The sequence below is a fragment of the Engraulis encrasicolus genome, chromosome 15 (assembly GCF_034702125.1).
Source record: "Engraulis encrasicolus isolate BLACKSEA-1 chromosome 15, IST_EnEncr_1.0, whole genome shotgun sequence".
Taxonomy (NCBI): Eukaryota; Metazoa; Chordata; class Actinopteri; order Clupeiformes; family Engraulidae; genus Engraulis; species Engraulis encrasicolus.
This window is the reverse complement of record NC_085871.1, coordinates 5670455-5695587: the sequence shown is the minus strand read 5'-3', so window position 1 is coordinate 5695587 and position 25133 is coordinate 5670455. Positions and strand designations below refer to the sequence as shown.

General features: G+C 42.0%; 1 protein-coding gene across 1 annotated transcript; it reads right to left on the bottom strand.

Annotated features, from left to right (window-relative positions):
* Positions 1-452: 452 nt before the first annotated feature.
* ano6 (anoctamin 6) lies at positions 453-25031 on the bottom strand. The gene is made up of 20 exons (XM_063216868.1): positions 24711-25031; positions 23440-23501; positions 22396-22524; positions 20808-20873; positions 19677-19955; positions 18543-18656; positions 13927-14042; positions 13024-13158; positions 11707-11812; positions 11245-11305; positions 10523-10668; positions 10036-10113; positions 8508-8733; positions 6122-6291; positions 5520-5617; positions 4397-4527; positions 3342-3547; positions 2560-2771; positions 1599-1704; positions 453-1160 (listed from the first exon to the last, which is right to left on the bottom strand). The coding sequence occupies exons 1-20, from the start codon at positions 24805-24807 to the stop codon at positions 954-956; spliced, it is 2745 nt and encodes a 914-aa protein (XP_063072938.1). The 5' UTR covers positions 24808-25031; the 3' UTR covers positions 453-953.
* Positions 25032-25133: the final 102 nt, after the last annotated feature.

Below are 25133 nucleotides of genomic sequence, written 5' to 3'. Positions count from 1 at the left end.
ACCCTTGAGGGGGCAAGTGTAACTTGATCTAAATCTACCACAGCTGGACTAGCCACAGCGTGGAATTAGTCGACCAAATTCCAGGTTAATAAAAACAGAAAATCTTTTGAGCTTTTTTAAATATAAAAGTGGTATGTTTATCCATTACAATGATATACACATTGGTTAAAAAAACCTGTCCATTACAATGATTTACACAGTGGTTAAAAAACTGTATTCTGCATTGATTGTCTTCTAATTCTCAACGTTTTTTCAGCTTTTTCTAAGTGCAGTCCAGAGACATACTGTCTCAATGTGCATTCTTGCATAACCTGGCCAGCGAATAATCAAGCATCATCAACAGTACCACAGGTAACGTCATCTTTACATCAAAGGAGTACGTAAAAGGAACTTTCACTTTTTTAGGGGCAAAATGTACTCATTTTCCAACTCCTGTAGTTATACAGATGATCTTTCTCTTTTTTTTACATTTGGCCCATCTTACTGCAGCAGCAGGTGCTGGTATGGCACTTCAGTTCAAGAGTCGCAGGTTTTGTTAGAACAGTTAACATCCTACTGGTCTAATTGCATCCATGAAATTCACTTGAAAGAGAGCATTATTTCCCAGGAAAGTTAAGTGAATATCACACTTATGGAGGGAATGTCACCAGTACATCAGTTCATTTTCTCACGATATCCCCACAATCTTCAGTTGGTTTTGTGGCACATACTGCAAACAAAAGGTACAACCTTACGGGGAAAAAACCTGCTTGTACTGCATTATAAAAATTGCAGTTTTACATAATGACTGTCTTGGCGTAGTTTTAGGCAGTGATTTCTGTGATTTGTAAACACCAACACCAAAAACCCCCCCGCAAAATGGAGTTTGCATACTGCAAAAAAGGCACAATGCAGTGATTTAGACATGATATCACTGCAATCTCGTAAAAATAATGCACTGATTTTTTTTCTTCTCACAAGGGCAGGTCCAGTTCCTCATTGTCCAAGTTGCATTTGATCTTGTCCACGATGGGCTTGACCCTCTGGGTGGCCAGCTTGAGGTTGGCCTCGTGGAGCAGCACCTGAGTCAGGTACTTCTCCCGCTTGATCTGCTCCTTCACCTTGTAAGGCACGTCAGGGATGGCGTAGGACAGCATGAACTTGGTCAGGTACACTATGTGCTATAGAGAGAAGGTTTAAACACATAAAGTCACTCAATAACAGAAAAAAGTTATATACAGAATTTACTAAATTATTCCTATATGGACTAGACAATTCTTATTGAAACACATATTATAAAAGTGCTCTGTTCTTCATAAGGCAGACATATGCATTCTCCATACTGTCTGCAACATACGTATTAACACTGTATAAAGGATGTATATGAGTGCATACACTGTATGTCACATTCTATATAAGATTTTATACAGTTTGTATAGCCATTTTAAGGAAGTTTTTTTAAATATCTTTTTTTCTATGGGCTAAAAAGTTCTAGTTTGAATCATCGTTAAGATGTTCAAACTTGTTCTTTAGTGATCCATTTCTTGATGTGATTCAAATAACCAAAACTGAGCATTGACGAGAAGAAAAATATAGTTATAAACATTACAGAGTCTTACCTCCACAACTATGATGAAGGCTAGTTTGGCAGCGATGACGTGCCAGTAGTAAATGTTGTGGTCATACTCTTTCGGGTGTCCCGGAGGGTATCTGAAATCTCGATACCTGAAATGAATAAACATAGTATAGAGAAAATAAAAACATTTTAAATGTAAAAGCATTGTCAACAATGTTCCTAGCATACTGTACAGTATGCTTACTTATACACAATCATTCCTTTGTCTGATACATTCAGCTGCTAAGGTGATTACAGAATTTTTCTTTAAATCAAATACATAAATTGTGCGTGTACCACTGATTTTCAAGTTATTGTCTAAGAGCTTTACAAGGAAGGCACAAAGTAATACCTCTGTCCTTCAGACACTCAAACAAATATCTTGAACTCAACAGAAATGACTGAATATCATACAATGCCATACAGCCTCATTTTCTCTGAATATCTCGTATCATGATCTGAATCTGAGAATCCCCACAGGCAAATGGACACACACACACACACACACACACACACACACACACACACACACACACACACACACACACACACACACACACACACACACACACACACACACACACACACACACACACACACACACAATTGGGCACATTGCAAAACATTTCCTAAAACTCATGTCCCTTCCCCTACTCTCCCACTTCGTGCCTTATAGTCGACTTGTATTACTGTAAGTAATTTATTTAGGGCATTTATTTGACCTTGAAACACTACAAATGTGATGTATATGGGGAAAACAAGCCTTGTTAACAATTTGTAATTCAAAGTTGGTTTGGTTTCAGATACTGTACATCACATTTGTATTTTGAATGTTAAAGGAATGTCCAATATAAAACTGATTGTAACCACGTCAAGAACAAGACTCTGTATCAGAGGACAGGGAAAAAGACATGAGTTGGGGGAAATGAGTTGCATTCTGTTCATGTGGTCATAATGCTTCATGCCTGCAGGTGGTGCTGTTGTCAAACCAGTACGGAATCACATCATCACGAGGCCGGCTGACTTCTGTGAAATCACTGACGTTAAAAATGGAGAGGGTGTTGTTGATGTAGCCTGACATGGTCTGAGTGGAGCTCTCTGTGTACGGCGTTATAGAGAAGGACCAGTAGTAAACCAGGCGTGGGATCATATCTGATGTGAAAGCAATTATGGCTGCCTACAAGGGAAACACAGAGCAAAATGTAAGAATGAAGAGTAGGCAACTTCTGATAATGAAGGGTTGTATAAACAACACTAGTGAATCTGAAGATGTGAAGATATCAGCCACAGCAAGTCAAAACTTTGCCCCATACTTGATCTTGACATGTTCTGAGCCAGCTGATAGGAAGGTTGACATAGAGAATAAAGACAGCACAGCAGGCTCCCATTTCTTTTCATTAATATGACGTTTCGGACATCATGCCCTTCATCAGACATGTGTGATGAAGGGCATGATGCCCAAAAAGAAACGGGAGCCTGGTGTGCTGACTTAATTTATCATTTTTTTCCCACAATTTTCATGTGACTTTGCTAGTCCTGCACCCAAAATATAGAGACGAATGTGTGTGTTTTTTTCTTTACTGAAGGTTGACATACTGTACAGCTAATGAGTGCACCAATTACCAGACAGATACAGTTTGTAGACACGCTAGTTTGTGAAACCACCTTTTAAGTTCACTAGCAGAAATACTGTATACCTTCCACCACTGTATATCTGCACTTATTAATATACTGTCAAACTTCTCACATTGCTGGCGACAGCCAAGATGGCAACGCCCTGAAGAATTGGTTGCCATGCTCCGATGTCCTGGGCCTTTTCTGGCACAATCCGGCGGAATTGTGTGGTCATCTTCCAGGCATCCACCCTGATCTCCAGCAGGTTATTCACCAGGGCCAGCAGAGGAGCCAGAGGAAACGAGGCCACGAAGAGAGTCACGAAGCCAAACTGGATCACTAGCAACAAAACACACAAGAGCAAACTCATCACAGCACAGCACAGATAAGTACAGAAAGTATGGCTGGCTTTTTGCGCTAAAGCAGCGATTCACAAACTGTGGGCCACAAAGGTAGTCCAAGAGGGCCCTGACGCCATTTTCACTATTGATTACTGTGTTACTGTTGACTATTTATTTGATTTGTATTGTTCATTGGGCCTCCGAACATTTGTGATAACTTCAAATGGGCCGCAGGTTGGAAAATGTTGGAACCGCTACTCTAAAGCAACCTGATCTCATGGAATAGATGTAGTGAAACTTTTGTTATTTTAACACATTGTATATATTATAAATAGGAGGGAAGAGGAATTTTTTTTTCTTATGACCCAGTTGCAGTTATGGGCTAACAGTAAAAGGTTCACAGGTTCAGTTCCCCAAACTGAGAGGCAGGTGGCAGGATTGAGGGACTAGCCCTCTCCTCCCTCTTCTCCTGTCACAAAAGCAGGAAAACCAGGAATGTGTTGTATGTGCTGTGTGATCACAGTGGCAAATAGGAATCATTATCCCTATGTAGTGTTGTCTCTGACTTTATTACATGACACAACATTGCACTTAGTGGACGCTCCTTATCCAAAGCGACTTACAGCTATTTAGGTACAGGGTATTGGTTACAGTTAATGTGGGGTCCGATGCCTTGCTCGAGGGCGCTTCAGCCATGGCTAGAGGTCTAGGGAGAGGTAATGGTGAGATTTGAACCTGCAACCCTCTGATCTTAAGTCCCTAACCACTAGGCCACTGCTGCCCGCTCCTGACTGATTATGTGAGTCTCATTTTCCTTCATTCAGTGTGTGGTTAATGTCTCACTCACCCATTTCCAGGTATTCATAGAACAGGCCCAGCTTTCCTATTGGCTGCAGCTGATAGTCCTGCTCCCATCGAGGAATGATCTTCTCTGCCTTGACTTTGTTGCAGTAGCGGAAAATCACATTTTTCACCCACCTGAAGAGACACAAGCCAAGCTCACTTAGAACATTATCTTTTTTTTTTCCTCAAAGAATTGTACTACTTGTAGCTTGTATAGAGATGAAGTATGACTATTCATTAGTACAATTTCTGTAGCCATAATGGGTAATGAAATGTGTAAAACATTGTATTGTTATTCTCTAAAGAGGCAAAAGAGGAAGCACAAAACAAAACAGAATGTGTGGCCTGTACTTTAAGTTTCACAGTGTGCATAGTCTATACTGTTGTCGATGGTGGCATATCTTGTTCATCTTGGCATATGCAAAGAAACATACATTTTCTACCAGTATTGTATTCAATGCTTTAACTAAAGAACTGTAACATGTTAATATGATGTGGAAAGTGGAAACCATGCATAATATTACCAATACACTATTTCTATACTGCAGCAATGGTCAACGGCCTATGCCCCCAAGAGGAGCCAAGGGCTTAAGTAAAGAAGGTAAAAGTAAGTTTTTCTAAACTATCTCTCCTCATATGGTGACAGAATGTCATCAGTGAAAACGGCAATGTTGTCTGGGTTTGATAAATGCCCAAGTCTGTTGGTTGATATACTCCTTGCAAAATTAAGTTCCTCAATTTCTCAAGTCGAACACATAGAACGATCATGTATCTCATGTATTTTCTGTAAACTAAGAAGCTGTTTACACCTATGTGGATATTTTTGAAAACGCATTGGTGTTGGACTCTTTTAGTTTTAGAATGCTCATTTCAAAATATCCCAGTTAGGGGACTAAAATGCATATGTCACAATGGAGTTTTTGTTTTTATCCACATGTCGTGTTAACACATAAACAGATTAAAAAATGTCTGTGTTTAAAAATATCTGCATAGGTCTTACCAGCACCATAAAGTAACAACACTTATCTAGACTTTCACAGCTGATGTGGGTGAGACTGTGACAGTGTTTAGATGTGCGGGAGATTTGGTCAGTGTGTGGTAGTTCATGCGAAGTCAACAGCACTCACGGAAACAGAACTTCCTGTATGTTATTCCAGATGGCCTTGCCTCCCATAATCACGCTCAGCTGAGTGGTCAATTCAATAAGACATCCACCAGGATCACACTAATACGGAAATATAAAAGATTATAATCAGAACAAAAAACAGACAGCCAGGCAGGCAGGCAGATCATACACAGAAAAATGTCAATGTTACAGAGAACACTAAAATCCATCCAGATAGAATATTCAGTAACAAAGTCGAATTACCCTAACATTACATCCACCAGGACCACACTAAAACTTATGTAAACAAAAGATCAGGTAGACAGACAGACAGAGACAGACAAGCATGCACTGCAGAGTCAGACAGACCTTATTTGATAGTTGGAGAAAAAACATGCAGATATCTCTGTGAGCACAGTCTTACAAAAAACAGCAAGGGCTGTATTTGTTTTAGGGACAACATAAGCCGATTTTCAAACGCATTCTTACAAAAATACCCAAATACTTGCATCATCACAAAGGATTTATGGGGCAAACAACTACTGTACATAGTGTATTTTACACAGAGCACATAGTGTTCTCAACCCAAAATGGTGTCTGAGAGAAGTGTGTCCTTTTTCTTACCTCCTCGTTTCGATAGAGCCCTAGCCAATAGACTGGCTGTCCAGGGTAGCCCACCACCTTGCCCTTGAAGAAGGCCACGTAGATACAGGACGAGTAGTAGTTGACAAACTGGAAGAGGAACATCTTCAGCGTCAGGCTGTTCTCATAGTCTGTCCTCGTCCTCGGGAGTTCTGGGTTGCACAGCGATGGAAAGATTGAACAGTTACTGTGCGATATTACATTATTCGTACTTCACAGTGCATCACATTAGACATAGAATTGAACATAGAGAACTCAATTATGCCATTATAGAATCAGTAATATTTAAGAAGTGGTATAAAGCAGTTGCATTGTAATAACTGTAATAACTACAGATCGTGTGACTGTTTTTTTGAGGTGGCATCATAGTAAGGGGGGAAGTCTGAAAGAGAAACTAAGTGTGTGAAAGTGGAGACCACACACATTTCCTGCTGAGAACAGCCAAACAACTCCATGAGAAAGCCGTGAAAGCCCCATTGGGAAACTCCAACTCCCATTGTCATTGTAACACAGCACTCTAACGCACACAAGTGCAAGGGGGCAGTCCTCAGTGGCGCCCCAAGGGAGCAGTGCTGCAGGACGTTACCTCAGTCATGGAGGAGGATGGGGGAGAGCACTGGTTAATTACTCCCCCCACCAACCTAGCGGGTCAGAAGTCGAACCGGCAAACTTTGGACTACAAGTCCAGGTAGGTGGAGGGAGTAATTAACCAGTGCTCTCCCCCATCCTCCTCCATGACTGAGGTACCCTGAGCATGGCACCGTCCCACCGCACGGACGCACGGGTGAGGCATAAAATGAAATTTCATTGTGTGCAGTGTGCAGTGAACATTTGTGTGCTGTGGAGTGCTACGTCACAATGACAATGGGAGTTGGAGTTTCCCAGGTGGGCTTTCACGGCTTTCACTATTAAGAGAAGGGCCCATCAAAAACTTGATGTACAGCGGTGGTCCCCAGACTTTTTCTGCTGGGACCCTTTTGGATCTACAAGTATTTTCGCACCCCCCCAGTCCTATTCCAAATGCAACACTTTTTTGTCCACTAATATTGCTGAATGTTTCATTCATCGACATGTATATAATTGTATAGGTTTTATGCAAGTATTTCCATCTCTCTGAGACCCCCTTGCAGGACCTCCGCGACCCCCTAGGGGTCCAGACCCCCAGTTTAGGAACCACTGGTGTACAGTAATCACGTGTGTTATATGCAAAGAAAAAGGGAGTACGACGCAGGATTACAATAGCGAGTTACTTTCTGGATCTGGGATCCCCGCCTGTATTCTGCTACCTCAGCCTTATTTCCTTGTGCAGACAATCATCTATGAACCTCCGACCCCTACAGCTGTACTTCATTCACCTCCCACACTCCAAATAATGAAAATGGAGAGGAGTGAACCCTGACCTGCACCCACGCTTAGGACATTGAAACCTGAGCCCAGCAGACAAAAACTATTTCACACACACACACGAAGAGCAAACTGCACCAACTTCTGCAAGTCTTTGTAAACCAAAGCATGTTTCCATTTACTGTAGGTTTGTGTGTTGTCACTACTTCCTGCTATTTATGTGCCTCCTTGGGTCTTGTTGTTGTATTGTCTTTGTATTGGTAATCACAAGCAGCATGCTGTGGGAGTGGGTCTTGAAAACGGTCAAAAGGTTGACGGTTTGAATCCCTTATCAGTGTGAAGAATGTGAAAGACTGACGTGCTCTTGAGCAGCACACTGGAACCCATTAAGACACCGCGTTATGAATGAGCTTAATGGCAATGACCCAGTCATAGTTCATCACTACCGTACGTAGAAGCCCTGTGTTATGTCGTAGTACGTAGTAGTGTAGTACTATGGTAGTTAACATTTCAATGACTATTACAGTCTTCCACTGATGGAACAGCGTGCATTATGGGGCTACAGCCACATCGCTTTGTGGACTGTAACCAATACCCTGTACCTGAATAACTGTTCCTTTGGATAGAGGTGACAGCTAATTGTAATGTAATGGAAACGTGAGTATACCAAACATATCCCTTGCAACTGTATTTTTATAATAATGTTCAAAGGACTATAAACTCAGACTTGAATACAACAATATCAGTGATTTAGATGGCGAATGGACCCGCAGACCACAGCCCTCTTCCCATGATGAAGGTCACATTGGCACAATTATTTGGAATAAAAAAGAGAAAAATATCCCCACATCATACAAGCTCCCGTGCTGTGATTTATTTGATGAAAAGCAGCACAACATTTCGACATACAATAAAACAAGGCCTTGGGTTTTCATCAAATAAATCTCAAGATGACAATTGTTTAAGGGATGTGCCCATTACTTCATACTTCTTCACACAGACAAGCTGTTTGACAAACACATACCAAAGTCGGTGATCCAGATGGCGACCCTCTCGTAGAGGTTGTTGAGGATCATGATGATGACGAAGCTGATGATGGAGGCCGTGACGGTGGTGGCCAGCTGCGGCGTCACATACTCCTTGATGGGCTCCAGGCCCTTGATGTCCTCGCGCAGACGCCGCGAGAAGGTGAAGAAGACGGCCAGCCGGTACACGATCACCGCCACCACCGACGCGATGATCAGGATGATCTATTGGTAACACAGAAATAAAAGAACGTGGTGTCTCTGCATTGCTGTAATAAAAACAAATGATCGCAGAAGTAGTGCACATTTTTTTCTCGAGGATGTTCCTAGCAACAGCCACCCTTCCAATGCCAACGTCAGAAAGAGCACAAATAAAATAGACACATGCACTACAGATCTACATCGCTGCATGACTATTTTGGGCTACTTTTAGCTATTCACTATTAATTTCCCTTGGGATCAATAAATTATACTCTAACCCTATTCTCTTCATAGGAAACTTGTCTCAAATGACATAGTCTGTGTGTTTTCTACTTAAATAGTACACCTTAGGCCCTACTTTTTTTTCGAATATGGTTTTTGACCACCCCTTTTCTCTTACCGGTACTACGCACTGGGTGTAAGCTGAGTACCGCTACGCACCGGTCTACTTTCAAGAGAGGGTTTGGGCTTTGTTAATGGTCTATTGGTAGCTCAGATATGGTAAGCCCATCTCTACTGAACTGTGAAACTATGAGAACATTTCATGGTGTCTTGTTTTTCCACACTTCAGGGAAAAAAAATTAGGTGATCGCTGGTGTAAAATTCCACAGGTTGCTCATTCCAAACTCCAAACTTTTTCATTTCCAAACTTTTGATTTTAGAACATAGTCTTTATGAATCCAATACTATCAACCAAGAAAATGGAAAAAGGAGGCGCACACAAGACTTGTGTGAAAAAGTGTATTGAAGCCGAAATTAAACAACAGAAGTCGTCCAGTCCAGTCCAGTAGCTACTGGAGACATTGAGAATGGACTAGCTCCGAAACGTCTGTTTCTCCTACTGGAGACATTGAGAATGGACTAGCTCCGAAACGTCTGTTTCTCCAGTTAACCTTAGACTTCTGTTGTTTAATTTCGGCTTCAATACACTTTTTCACACAAGTCTTGTGTGCGCCTCCTTTTTTCCATTATCTTGAGTGATTACTACTTTTTGGGAGTGCACGCACCAAGCAATACACGAGTATTAAGTTCAGGCGCAGACGCCGACCTTTGTTGGTCTTTTGTCATCCAATACTATCATAACAACTATGATGGCAACTTCGGTATTTAAATATTAATACACTGTAGTACAATATAAATACAAATACAATGTAATAATCATGCAGAAATAAAGAAACACAGTAAAATATGAAATACAGAGAGATAAGTCTCTTCATATTTGTATATATATATTAAGATAAGGCATGTCAAAGCATATGTACTCACGCAGAATGTATCTGTGCAACAGTACAACAGGTAAGTAATATGAAATAACTGAATCTTTACCCAGAATACAACTGTTCCAATTCCACATCCAATTCTCATACATTTCCCACAGGCAGTGTAAGGCACTTTCTCTTCTTCCTGGTCAAAGGAGTAAAGCAGTCCATCATTTCTCCAATAAGTTACAACAGTCCTAACACCATTAATGCTAAAAAGAAGTTTGAATAATTGCATGAAGTATAAACCATCAGATTAACTCTGAATAGCAGAATCCCAACTAATTACAGTCTAAGATGGCTTCATTTTGAAACTGAGAACGCCCCAACATCTCTGTTGTGTGTACTTAAACACTGTTTTAAAGTGGACATATTATTACAAGTATTATGAACATGAGGTTATTAAACGGCACACGTGCCCACTGTAAAAAAAAAAAAAACATGCAGCATTTGGCCTATTTAACTTTTTTTCAGCTGTTTCCAGTTCCTAACTGCAGTCTGCCCTGTGGAAAGTCTGAGCTGAACATTTTTTTTCCCCTGCATATGTAGCCTACCCCAGTGACCGGATTCTTCCTGTCGTAGATGCACTTGGCCTCGTACTCTGGCCTGGGCTGCTCCTCCTGCTCCAGGAACTCCACCGTGTCCCACTCGTACTCCAGCTCGGCCTGATAGCGTTTCCAGAACTCCAGAAACACGGTCACTGAAAGAAACCAGATGCACACCTTCAGGCCTGCTGACAGCTTTGGCTGAGCCTGGGACAAAAACATCTGAAAGCCCCCCAGCCCCACCACTCAATATATAACAATGTAATGGGGACACAATTCTGAACCACCAACCCCTCCAACACCCCCGGGGCAACTCACCCCTTTGTCTCCCCCCATTGGTTTCCCATCACAGATTAGGACGTGTTTGCAGGTGATGACAGGGAAGGATGCCACTTAGCATTGTTACATCAAAACTTACAAGGTCGTTTTTAACACTCCTGTTACTCCAAGTGTTCCTCCTACTATCTTAGTGTTGAATTAAAACTGTAAAAACCTTCTGGGGTGTGTTTCTCCAAAGCGTAGTTGTTAGCCAGTTAACAACTTGGGTAGTTGTCAATGGGAAATTGCATTGCAAACAAAAAAGTAGCCAACATGGTTAGCAAATATGGTTTCAAGAAATGCACCCCTGGGAAGTTACTACTATGTTAAGTAAATTAAATATTTAATAAAGTAAATGTTTGGACAACTCATAGCCATGCTCGTTCTTACGGAATCCGTTGTACATTACTTACCCCAAATTGCCATGAATACAGCAAACACCAATGTCCCATAGTTGTCAAATACACAAAGGTCCTAAAACAGATTCAGAAGGTTAATTTCCCGGTATAAGATACACTTTATGTCACAGTTCCCATTACATTAGGTACCTAATCAAAGTATGTAACAGCAATCACACATGGATATATATAGATAAATAAAGAATATGTTCAAATAGTGTAAATGAAGTAGGCTTTGTATGTTTTAGTGTGTTGTGTACACTTGTTTTCCCCCAACAGTATTGAAAAAGCAAACTCTGTTAAATAGAGTGTGTGGCTCAAGTATGTTTAGTGTGATTCAGTGTGTTGAAGAGCACACTCATTTGAACTCAGCAGCAGTGTGGGGATGAAAGACGCTGACTCATAGTCATGTGATTTTGCCTGAGGTCTACAAGCACACTTGGGTACTGTGCAAGAGTGCAGCTGTACGGTACACACTTTTGAGGTCTCGCAGGTGCTGTTGAGGCGCCAGTAGGTGCAGTCTTTATCACACCTCGGGCACATGAAGATCCTCCCACCAATCTCTGGGTCACACACCTCTTTACTGTCGAAAAACAATGAGGCACAGTAATGTGACTATCTTACTTTGATTGCTGATTATATGAAATAATTCAAATTAAGAACATACACACATCTGTCTCAAATGGGTGTTGGATAAAGTAAAGTAAGTGAAACAGCAAAAATATAGTCCACAACACTAGGCTCCTGTTTCTCTTTATGAATATGACATTTCGGGCAGCATGTCCTTATGAAATGTGACAGGGCCTGTAAACCTCCTCTGGTCAGGTTTAATACCTTGCAGATAATTACCATTTTCACTACCTTACACAAAGCTGTCTGACTGGAATGGCTGTGTAAGGTATGGCAGGAAAATCTCTTTGTGCAGCTGATATTGTACACTGGAACCGAACTGGCCACTTCAATGTTTGTTATACTTACTGAGTGTTTGAACATACTAATGTAATCATTAACTTGGTGTAAATAGGTCATATTTAGTAAAGGGCAAGTGAGAATAATAACAACTCATAATAACATGAGAATAATAACATTCCCATTTGTGCATTCGGAGAACAGTGAACCAGTGAAAAAACACAACACTCTTGTGCTAATGATTTTGCATATCTCTATACAGTTGCATTTCTGCCAGTATGCAAATAAAACTGTTCACTCTGGTTCAGTGTATCACTGGACTGGCCATCTGGCATAGCAGGCATTTCCCGGTGCCTACACCCTCGTGGGCCCCTATTTTCAGAAAGGTAAAAAAAAAAATCTAAAAATGGGCCCACGAGGGTGCGGGGGCCACCAGTGAGCCAGTTCTGTGCCTCTATTTATGAGGGGCCCCGTTAGGCCAAAAATGCCCGGGCCCTTTTCCTCCCCCAGCCCAGCTCTGGCAAGAGCATTTTGTACAGTATGTTAATGCAAAGGCTACTGTAGCAAGGGGTTTAAAATTTTCTAAAGATCATATTTACAGTATTACTATTATTTTTAAGATGATAGTTTTACAGAAGATAGATTCATGTATCATTGGAAATGTATTTCATACTGCAAAGTGCAAGTCGCAAAACTTTGTGAATACTGGAAGGGGCAACATGAAAGAGATCATGGTGAAAATTGAAAATACATTTACGTCAAAACTGTGTGGCAAATCACTACCAAAAAACAGTATGTGAGGACGGTGGAGCGCCTATTAAGAAACTTTTTTCTGGTTGACTGTTGACTGTCAGTGGAGATGAATAATCTAGATTAATTCATTACCTCCATGTGCTTGTTTCTCGTGTCTTATATCCGAATATGAAACAGCAGAGGCCCACGATGGCAGCCAGTGTCAGCATGAAGGTGTAGAAGCCCAGCCAGGCGAAGTAGATGCCTATTTTCTCCCCATAATACTTTCTGCAGAGAGGACGTGATGTGCCATTAAATGACATTGGTGCACACGTTGATTACTCTGTTGCACGAGCTGATGCAAACACATTTGCCGACACGAATGCAAGAACAGACACAGACAAGGAGACACAGACACAGGCACACAGACGCGCACACAGACGTGCACATGCACTCACACACGCACTCACACACGCACTCTCTCTCACACACACACACACACACACACACACACACACACACACACACACACACACACACACACACACACACACACACACACACACACACACACACACACACACACACACACACATTGGTTGCAAGGCTGCCATGCAAGGCTAGTCAAGCACACCAGGAGCAGTCCAGGGTACAGTGCAGTTTCCTGCTAGAGGACACACACACACACACACACACACACACACACACACACACACACACACACACACACACACACACACACACACACACACACACACACACACACACACACACACACACACACACACACACACAGGTATTGTTTCACATTTCAAGACATGCGCATGAACCAACCTTGTATTGGGGGGTGATGCACCATAACAATCAAGTATAGGGCATGTTGGGGGGGGGGGGGGGGGTAGATTGAATGAACCACACACACAGTACATAAGCAACATCTCTCTCGCACGCTCGCACGCACATACGCACGTGCACACGCACACGCACGCACACAGCACATACACACACACACACACACACACACACACACACACACACACACACACACACACACACCTGATGAGGTCGAGAGGCTGCATCTTGTAGAAGTTTTTTGGATGGGCCCACTCAGAGTATAGCAGATACCTCTCGTTGGCATATCCTTCCTCTTGGGATTTCACATTGAATTTGCACTGTGAATCAGAAGAAGCACAAGACCATTGGTGTGTACGTTTTCAGAAAACAAGATACTTGTGTACCTATCATATGTAGGGTTTTCAAACCTGGTCCCTTTCAGCCTCAGAACTCAGACCTGTGACTCAACACGTTCTGCACATATGTGAACGCTCCAAAGTGTACTCAGACCCTTTGGAAGTGAACCGTACTGAGACCTTTATTGACGTAGTCTCAGTCGGTGCGCTTATAAGTCCTGACAAGTTGTGACAAGGTTTTAGCTCTAGATGACCTGGTGTGATCAAAAAGATGACTCGCACACCATAAAAGCCTAACATGACCAGAAAGATCAACCGTTTCTTTTTGTAATGCACTCACAATATGAACAAAAGCAGAACTGAGTCCTTTTACTGTTGGTTCACTTTTTGGTCCACTTACAGCGGTTTCACACCTGGTCCCTTTCAGCCACCTAAGCGAACTCAGAGTAGTGACTCAGCATTTTGACGCATATGTGAACGTTCCAAAGCGTACCCAAACCCCTCGGAAGCGAACCACACTGAGACTTTGGTTTACGTGGTGTCAGTTCGGTTCGCTTATGAGTTCTGACAAGTTACACTTGCGACTAGCTGTAATCACTTAAGGAGGGCTCTAGAGGACCGAGTGTGATAAAAAAGAAGAGTGACACACCATAAAAGTCTAACAGGACCAGAATAATCAGCGAGTTCATTATTTAATACACTCACAATATGAACAAAGAGGACTGAGTTTAGTTCACTTAAAGGGGACTAGGTATGAAAATGCCCATAGATAAAGAGATGATAGATATTATAAAATAGTTAGATAGAATTATTGAACAATTATTGAACAATTACTGATAGGATGAGGGTATGTGAGGGTATTCCACCACGTAATATGGATGACTTTCAGACATTCCCACGTGGAGTACCCATTTGGTATTATGTCACATTGTCATTCAGTATTCATTAGTGTACACATCTGATATACAGTACGTAGGGTAGTGTTCTAAAGCAAGAGTTTTGTAAGCCCCTCTTCTTTGAATTAGGTTCTCAGCCCCCGAGTATGTTATGTAACTAACATGGTGTTCAGTGTCAGCTGGAACTTCCTCTCCTCTCCCCAGACTCTAGCCCCCACATCACACCAGGTGGGAAACAGGAAACAGCACATTTTCATTATTACAGTTCAGTATTTTGGTCACTATATAACTAATTTTATAACTAGGTATTTTCACACCGAAGTTCCCTTAATGCACGCCGTACCTCCTGTGGCACGCTGTAATATTCAAAGTTAACTACTATAGTACTACACTACTATGACAGTGCACGGGGCCTTTAGTAATACATTTTAACTGGGTCATTGTCATTCTGGTAACAGCTAATGTATAATGCTGAATCTGTAAGGGGTTAAGTGATCCAAACTCAGTCCTTTTCAAGGGTATATTTACACCTAGTCCCCTTTAAGTGAACCAAACGCAGGCCTCTGTAAGTGGACCAGAAAGTGAAATGACAGCAAAATGACTCAGTTCTGTTTTTGTTCATATTGTGAGTGTACTACAAAAATAATTGACTGCTTTTCCTGGACCTGTTAGGCTTTTATGGTGTGCCAGTCCCCTATTCATTCACATCCGGTCCTCTCGATCTCTCCTTAATTGATTATACCTAGTCACAAGTGCAACTTGTCAGGACTCATAAGCGAACCGTACTGAGACCGCGTCAATAAAGGTCTCAGCACGTTTCACTTCCTAGGAGTCTGGGTACACTTTGGAGCGTTCACATATGCACAGAAAATGCTGAGTCACAGGTCTGAGATCGCTTAACTGGCGGAAAAGTACAAGGTGTGAAAACACCCCAACAAAGAAGAAGAGTATAACCATGTGGTCCATACAATAAATATTGATTTCCCTTTCAAACACAACACAACTTCCCCTTTACTGCACTATTTTGAACACAACAAGTTCCTACATTTGTAGGAAGACAGATTTTACTAAGATTAAAAATAACTTTCTCTGAATCAAATGCTTTTCAATTGAATCATTTGAATAAACTGTACTAGAACAGTAATGGTGCCCAATAGTAAATCAGTGAAGGTTCTCATTCAACTACAGGTAGGTCATGTTATCCAATGAGTTTTTAGTTGGAAGCAACTAAATGAGTGTCATCAGTTTCTGGTGGATGTAGGGAAAGCAAGCAGTTACCGTAGGCCTATATCTCTTAACAGGAGCTGGATCTGTGCATAGACACTTGTAAATGTAAATATGTCTATGGATCTGTGGACCACACCCCCCTCCATATGACAAAGGAGTCAAATGTCAAAGTGTGAACTGGGGGAGGGAACAACAGCCCCAGCTCCTGTTTCCAAAGATACAACTTCCCTACATCCACCAGAAACGGATGAAGCTCCTCAGTTGAGGAAAAAACAATCCTTCAAGCTCCCAGAAAAAGACCAGTTGCTTACAACAAAACCTTCCAGAACGATTCAGTAAGTATTATTAGCTTCATACAAAGGAACATACCTCTACATGTTAAGTCAGAGAAGGGGAGTGTTTTTTCAGTGTTTGTTTTTTCATGTTCCAGAACTAACCCATGTTCATATTTCATTCAACCCATCTGTCATTCTCTACCACACTGATGAGTACATAAAGAATGACAACATCACAGCCACATCTGTTTGTTTGTTGCCAGCCGTGGGTTGGTCCCCTGCTGGACTGACATCAGGATATCCCAAGCTCCAGACCCAGTTTGTGGTCATAAAACCACAGGATTTCAACAACAACAACTTCCCAGACCACACCCCCCCAAAACCCATACACACATGGCAAGTTACATAAATGCCTAAAAGCTCTCTTTGTCTTTGTATCTCTCTCTCTCTCTCTCTCTCTCTCTCTCTCTCTCTCTCTCTCTCTCTCTCTCTCTCTCTCTCTCTCTCTCTCTCTCTCTCTCTCTCTCTCACACACACACACACACACACACACACACACACACACACACCAGTGCTTTACACTAACTTTTTCGCTTACCAGCCATTTTGGCTAGTGGTTTTCCTGACTCACTAGCCATTGGGCCTTTTCACTAGCCATAATTTTCTTCGCCATCATAGCAGCTTTAATGAATTATATAATAGGCTGTAATAATGTAATGTAGGATAATATAACATAATATAACATAATATAATATAATATAATATAATATAATATAACATAATATAATATAATATAATATAATATAATATAATATAATATAGGGCCTAATAAATAGATTAACTAGAACAGATTAATTTATCTGAGGAATGGCATAGCCGTGCAGAAACACCAAGCACAGTGTTGTGGAAGGGCACAAATGTAAGCTACATGAGAGCAAAATATTTCCGTCTTTGATCTGAAGGGCACTTTCGATGCGCAAAGTAGATAGTGCAAAGTCATTGCCAAGCTTCGCATGTCCTCGGTCATGGATGTGGAATAAGAATAACACATCTTCTGGAATATTTTCCTCATAAAAATAGGCTATCCACTAGAAGGCACACACATATGCGGCCGGTAACTACAGAAGGAGTTACGACTTCCTTTCATTCCGTTTAATATTGAGTTGTTTAAAACATAAACGGACGCAAGGCAAGATGGGCACATGCGAAGGGACATGGGACATGATTTTGTGCGGTCTGGAAGGCTACTACTGCGCGTTGTTTAAGCCCCGTTTGACAGTCGGGAACAACGGCACAAGAAACATGGAGGAATATTAAGGTATGAAGACATACAGGCAAATCAGAAAATGATTTAAACCGAACATTATTAATGCCGCATGTGTCCTTGTCTTATCGCTGCGCTGATTAGTCTCAAGACTTTCACAAGACTGAGGTGTTCTCCTCTCGCCTTGGTCATTTTAATGCCCACTACTACTATGCATTGTACTAATGACAGATCCCAAAACAGGTCAGTTGAGATGAACTTCGCTACTTTATTTTCACGTGAAGGTTTTCAGTGACATTTCCAAAACGCGCGCTGATGTGCCGGACCGGTAGCTCGCTGCCGCACAAGACTAGCTCTATCAGATTCCTCTCGCGCGTGAGACACAGGTGACACGTGACACAGGTGCTTCATGGGTATTGTAGGCTCGCGAAAACGCATTGCATTGCGTCTGTAGAAAAGACGGTCCGAGGGAAAAAACTACAAAATGCGGTGCCTCATGATTTAGAATAGTGACGGACCCGCCAGAATGGCTAGTGAACCTTCGGTATCTACTAGCCAACGCCGACTTTCACCCGCATTTGGCTACCTGGCGTGTGTTAGTGTTAAGCCCTGACACACACACACACACCTGCGCACACACACACACACACACACACACACACACACACACACACACACACACACACACACACACACACACACACACACACACACACACACACACACACACACACACACACACACACTCACTCACTCACAGCTTTCATGTCACAGTGTGAAAAAAAGCTAGCGCAAGATCACACACATAAAATGCTCTTACATCATGAAGGGGGTATGCAGCCTTGTACACGCCACTATCCAGCAGCTTGGTGATGCCAAACTTTTTCACTTTTATAGTTTCTTCATAGGTGGCTCGACACAGAATGTAGTAGGCCTGAAAACAAACAAGGATTGGATGCAACACAGACAAAATAATCAGCTGTACAACATGTTTTCTTTCTACAGAACTTAAACTCCGCAGCCTGAAAATATACAAGGACTGGATGCATCACAGACAAAATAATTCCTTGTTTACTTTTTACAGGATTAGAACTCTACAACATGTTTACTTTTGCAGAACTTATCTTGCACAGCCATGCTAGACTCACATTGAATCAAGTTGAGGAGGGCACTGAAATACTGTTGCTGATGTCGTGGGTATGACATGGCTAGGCAAGGAATTCTGCAACATGTTTATTTTTACAGGACATAAGTTCTGCAATGTGTCCACTTTTAAGTTATGTCCCTTGTGAGTCATTGTGACAAAACTTCCCACAGACTAATGCTGCACAACAAATGATGTGCAAGTTTCTCAGCAAAAAAATCAAAGATTTGGTGGTTTGAGTCCAGCTCCTCCTAACTAGGTCAATTGTGTCCTCCAGCACGACACTGTACTGTACCCTGGACCGCTCTTGGGGTGCATTTCTCGAAACCATAGTTGTGTTATGTTAGCTTCTTTGTTGTTTGCAATGCAATTTCCCATTGGCAACTACCCAAGTTGCTAACTGGCTAACAACTACGCTTTCGAGACACACAGCCCTGGTGTGCTTGACTAGCCTTGCATGGCAGCCTTGCAACCAGTGTGTGTGTGTGTGTGTGTGTGTGTGTGTGTGTGTGTGTGTGTGTGTGTGTGTGTGTGTGTGTGTGTGTGTGTGTGTGTGTGTGTGTGAATGGGTGAATGCAAGCCATTCAATGCAAAGCACTTTGGGTGCTACTATATGTCAGAGTATTGGAATGTGCTTCATACAATTGATGCAGTCGACTTAGTACTTGCAGTTGCAGCTGCTTAACAATGCTAGTGCTTATATCCGACTTGAAAAACTATAACACAGGCTTCATATTGGGCTTCAACACTCCTGACACCCAGGGCGGGAGGGGCCCCAGAATTGGCACGACAGTAAAATGGCACACTCACCATTCTACTCCTCATTGCAGGTGTGAAGAACTCATCCTGGTTTTTGACGTGGAAGTACTCCAACCTGTTCTTCTCAAACGCAGCTGTGAAGTACTCGGGCTCCGAGGCTATGGCGTCTTCGCTGGGGTAGAAATACTTGGTGAAGCAATTGAACGGCGAGGACTTGGTGACGAGGTCATTTTGCTGAATCGGCAGCTTGATGTGAAGGACTTCAGCGTATGTGCACAACACATCCCAGGGCATGTGGACCTTCACAAAGTTGATCTTCTCATCCACTACCTGAGAGAGACATGCCAGGAAAAAAAACAGTCACAAACTGTCAGCAGTGCAATTAAAATGTTGCACATGAATATAATGTTATGAATACTGGGTTATGTTCACAGGCCTGGGCTTAAGTCTACTTTTCATTAATGTGTCATATTCAGCAAGTGATGACATTTGCACTCTCCTTGCAACACATTGTCTCCTGGATTTGATTGCGCCATTTGTAGACTGATTGTTTGTGTGGGTGGTATGAAGCCTACAATATGCAAAAAAACTAAATTTAAAGTTCAAAATGCACCTAAAATTCCAAAATCATCATTCCAATTTTCTTCCACTGTTCGTCTGATGATATTCCAATCAACTTGTGTTTTCCCATAAGGTATAACAGACCTTTGGAATAAACACGGACACAACACATAACTCCAATTTACATACATGTAGTTATGGGCTATACTTTGTTGGGAACTTTCATGAGCCAATAAAACAAAGTCCTCTTAGATACACAGAGCCCCATCAACGGCAAGAGAAGATGACGACAAATGTGCCAAGGTTACATGACACACACTGACTCATATGGCCACGTGATCTGAAGTGCACTTCAGATATTTCAGCAACACAATCCAATTGCTTAAAAATAACAGTAGAGAAAAAAAAGTTTTAACGTGAAGGGAAAAAGGTATTAGGAGTTTGAAGGGAAAGGACACAACTTATGGAGGACATAGACACTGTAGATACATACACTACAATGACATGACAGTGTAGATTCTCAGTCAGGCACATTGAAAACTGCTTAGTCAGCTTTCAAAAAGGCCACAACAGTGATTGTTGAGACTAATGGGCAGAGTTTAGGCCAGTTAGGTGACTTACAGATCTAGTGGCTTCCAGCTCCATCCCCATCTTCATCAGGCTGGCTTCAAAATATTCTCTTCTCCGCTGTAGAGAGTAAACAAATACTGTAAGTATATGCACAAACAGACACACACACACACACACACACACACACACACACACACACACACACACACACACACACACACACACACACACACACACACACACACACACACACACACACACACACATTGTTATCCTCTATGTAAATTTTGTCACTGTGGGAAAGCGGAATTCATTTTCACCCACAACTTCAGTTTTCATATTCAGTGTATTCAGCTAAAGGTGAATATAAACGTCATTGAGTACGGGTTTTATGGCCTGTTTTCAGAGTTTACTCAGTTACACCTTGATTTCAATCACTATGTTAAGGACTTTTCTTTTCCCTAAATATCCTCAGAATGCCTCTGACTGCTTGGTCATGCCCCCTGCACCTTCAAAGACATCCTGGAGGAAACACTTTGCCCAACATTAGAGTGCGGATATACTTGGCAGGCAACATCCTATTGGCAAAAACAACATACTCTCTCAAACAGGATATAACATGGAACCTTGTATAGAAGTCAAATAGAGTGGCCAAAATGTAGCTAAAACACCCACTCCACTGCTTGGGAGAAGAAACAGCCATTATCGCGTCCAGAGCACAATTGTGATCTCATAATTAGAGGATGTAAGCTGCCTGGCTCTACACCCAAACATCTGTTGGGAAAGATCTCCTCAGAGATCTGCTAAAGGGGCGTTGTGAACATTTCAACACAGACAGGATTTCTTTACATTCCAACGTGTCTCCTTTGTTTCATCACACTATATAGCATTTAAAAATCCAACCTGAACTTGATTATTCATCAAAAAACACATCTGAAACACACAAGCTAAGGACTACAGTTTGTAAGTTACATTTCCAAATCTGATCTGAACTACCATCGTCCATCAAAAGCAGAAAGCACATTAATAAACTCCATTCTCATCTCACAAAATGAAAACATAATTTCTTTGACTGTAATCTGGAGCAGCTGTGGGCAAATGGTTAGGGAGGTGGTCTTAAATTCAGTGGGTTACAGGTTTGAATCCCACCCTTACCTCTCCCTTCACCTCTATGCATGGCAAGGAAAGGAACTTAAGCCTACATCGCTCTGGGGGCTGTAACCAGTACCCTGAAAATCGCACTAAGTCACTTTGGATACAAGTGTCAGTATAATTAATATAATATAAAAAACCCTAAGGACTCCACAACACAAGCAGTCTCAATCAAGGACTAAATGTGTGTCCCTATTACAATGTACAGTACACCATGAAAGGCTGTGTTTTGTGGGTTACATGCAGTGTAAGTGCTTCATATTACATTTTATTAAGTGTAAATTACACTGTAACAAGGTAAAGTTCAGAGCATTTACTGCACTTCCTTTTCCTCACATGAGAGTGAGTATTTATTTAGTATTATTACATGTAAATACATAAATGGAAAGAACATGTTTTGCTCAATAGGACTTATATCTTTGCATAGACCGAATATTCCTCAGCAACAGGTGGACAATGAACATTCGCCCCATTCACTTGCACTCACTTTTCGCCGCATGAGCGTGTGCCTCTTCTCAAAGTCCTTCTTGCTCTCGTCCTCGTACACCAGCACAAAGTCGATGCGACGCTCACCATCGTTGAAGAAGAGCGAGTCTGGGTTCTGATTGAATTCCGTCTGCGGGCAAAAGTCAAAGATGTCAGGGAGCTCGGCCTCGTCAAACTCTATATCCTCATCCATGGTCTCGTACATAGCAGTCCAACAGAACAGAATAGAACTGAGCTCAGCCCGTATGTGTGTCTGGTGCTCTCCCACCCAGTTCAGTCTCACATCACTGCCCAACTGCAATCCCTGGCTAACGCGGAAAACAGAGTGATGAGTTCACTCTGGGAAAAACTGACCCACCCAACTTTTTTTTCCGTGAACTTGAGCTTTACAGATTGTTTGCATGGGCTTACACTTCATTGAATGCAGGGACACACTTCAAACACTGTGGTGGCGGTGTCATTTGCTTCTTCTTTTTTTCTGTCAATGTAAGTTGTGTGTGTGTGACGTGTGTGTGTGTGTGTGTGTGTGTGTGTGTGTGTGTGTGTGTGTGTGTGTGTGTGTGTGTGTGTGTGTGTGTGTGTGTGTGTGTGTAGAGGTTTGCACGCAGTAGTACTAGTAGTAGGAGAGAGAGAGAGAGAGAGATAGATAGAGAGAGAGAGAGAGAGAGAGAGAGAGAGAGAGAGAGAGAGAGAGAGAGAGAGAGAGAGAGAGAGAGAGAGAGAGAGAGAGAGAGAGAGAGAAAGAAAGAGAGGCGTGTGTGTGTGTGTGCGTCTGCGCATGTGCATTCGTGTAAGCACATTCACATTTGTGCAGTAGAAGTAGTAGAGGAAGAGAGAGAGAGAGAGAGAGAGAGAGAGAGAGAGAGAGAGAGAGAGAGAGAGAGAGAGAGAGAGAGAATATGATCATGTGTGTGTGTGTGTGTGTGTGTGTGTGTGTGTGTGTGTGTGTGTGTGTGTGTGTCAGTACAGTAATACATGTTTAAGTACTATACACTTGGCCACTACAGTAAAGAGCAGGAAACTCTAGAGAGAGGAGGGGACTGACCTCTTCCACTTTGGGCACCGATTGGCCTTCTCTGTAAGATGGCAGATAATTCTCAGAATAAACTGTGAATGCAAAATCAAGTTCAGTCAGTTACTGTAAATAAACAGATAAATAAATAAGTAAATAACGTAAGTAAGTAAGTGAGTGAGTAGGTAAACAAGTAGCCTCAATACGTAAGTGAGTTAAGTGTTAGGTAGGCCTAATAGTCTAATAATTTGTATTCTTCCAGCATTCTGCAAAGTGTCAATTAGAGTGTAGTCCATGTGGGAAAACATGGGCTAAATGGGCTTATGGTCAAACCAACTCAATCAGACGCGGCTGCTGTTTTGTTTTGTTCATAGCCTATGGCAGTGGTTCCCAACCTATGGGTCGGGACCCACCTTATGGGTCGCCAAAGATCCACAGGGGGTCGCGGAGCCCTCTTGATTTTAAGGGGTTTCATTTTAAATATATATAGCCCATGTTTAATAAAAGACAAAGCATTTAACTAATAAATGCATAGAAGCAACAAATTGTAAGTGCTACATTAAACATTTATTCTATATTTGACCAAAGACGAATTGAGGAATAAAATAACTAAAATTAGTTTTCGCAGGAAACAGAGGGCATCTTGTGACTCCGTCTCGTGCGGGCGCTCGCGTGGTTGGGTCACCAAAGCTTACAATAGTAAAAACATGGGTCCCTTAAGAAAAAGGTTGGGAACCACTGGCCTATGGCAACGCCTTGGAAATAGCTGTAAACCACCATTGGGGATTCTAATTTAAAGGCAAAGCATGCCTGCGCTGTCTGCAGTGTGTCAGACTTCTGACAGACTGGTCTAACCACTTGGCAGTTTAAAAAAATGTGCTATGTTGTAATGATGACACAAGTTTAAACACATGCATCGCCGTTTGAAACGAAAGGTGGGCTGTGAACCTTGACAAGTAGAGCCTATCTCTTCTTGAGCAGTCAAACAATCGAAAGGATACAATCCAATCATTGCAGTGAGTGACAGTGTGAATAGACTATGTTGGGCACCGTGGGCTATTCTTGTCCTTGTGGTGAGATAACATTTTGAAAGTCTGCTCAGAGTCAGATTATGCTGTCAGCTCAAAGTTGTTGAATCTCTGAAACGCAACAGATCAAACGTGCGTTGGATGACCAGTGATGTGCTGCCATTTTCATTTCTCACGTGCCTGCTGCGATAGGATTTGTATCGCCATATGGGGATTATGCTTTATGAATTAATCAACCCAATTATTTTGGACCTATCAGAAGGAAGCCAAACTCACCAAGTCCAACGTCGTCTAGTAAACCCATCGGAATCTCCGTCCCGCCCTCAAGATCTGTCTCATCCATCGCCGAAATGTTATCCTCTTCTTCACTCATTTTCGTAGTTTACGAGTGATGAGTTAAAACAATGCGCAACGGGCAAACAACGAGGCTAGCTCTACCGAGACCGAGGGAAATAAAGTTCAACAACCATTCTAAACTATATGCCTATAGGTCTATTTACACACGGGGAACACGTTTATCTACGCCAGTGACATCTTTGGCATGCCAGTTCAAGCCAAGACATGAGAAAGGAAATGTAAAGGTGGGGCCGAGAGAGATTTTTTTTATTTTTTTTGCCACAGTCCTTCAGTAGAATCTAGTCTGCAAGTATGCAAGCAGACTACATGTGGTGAACGCCCCCTATGCCCTAGCCTACTGTG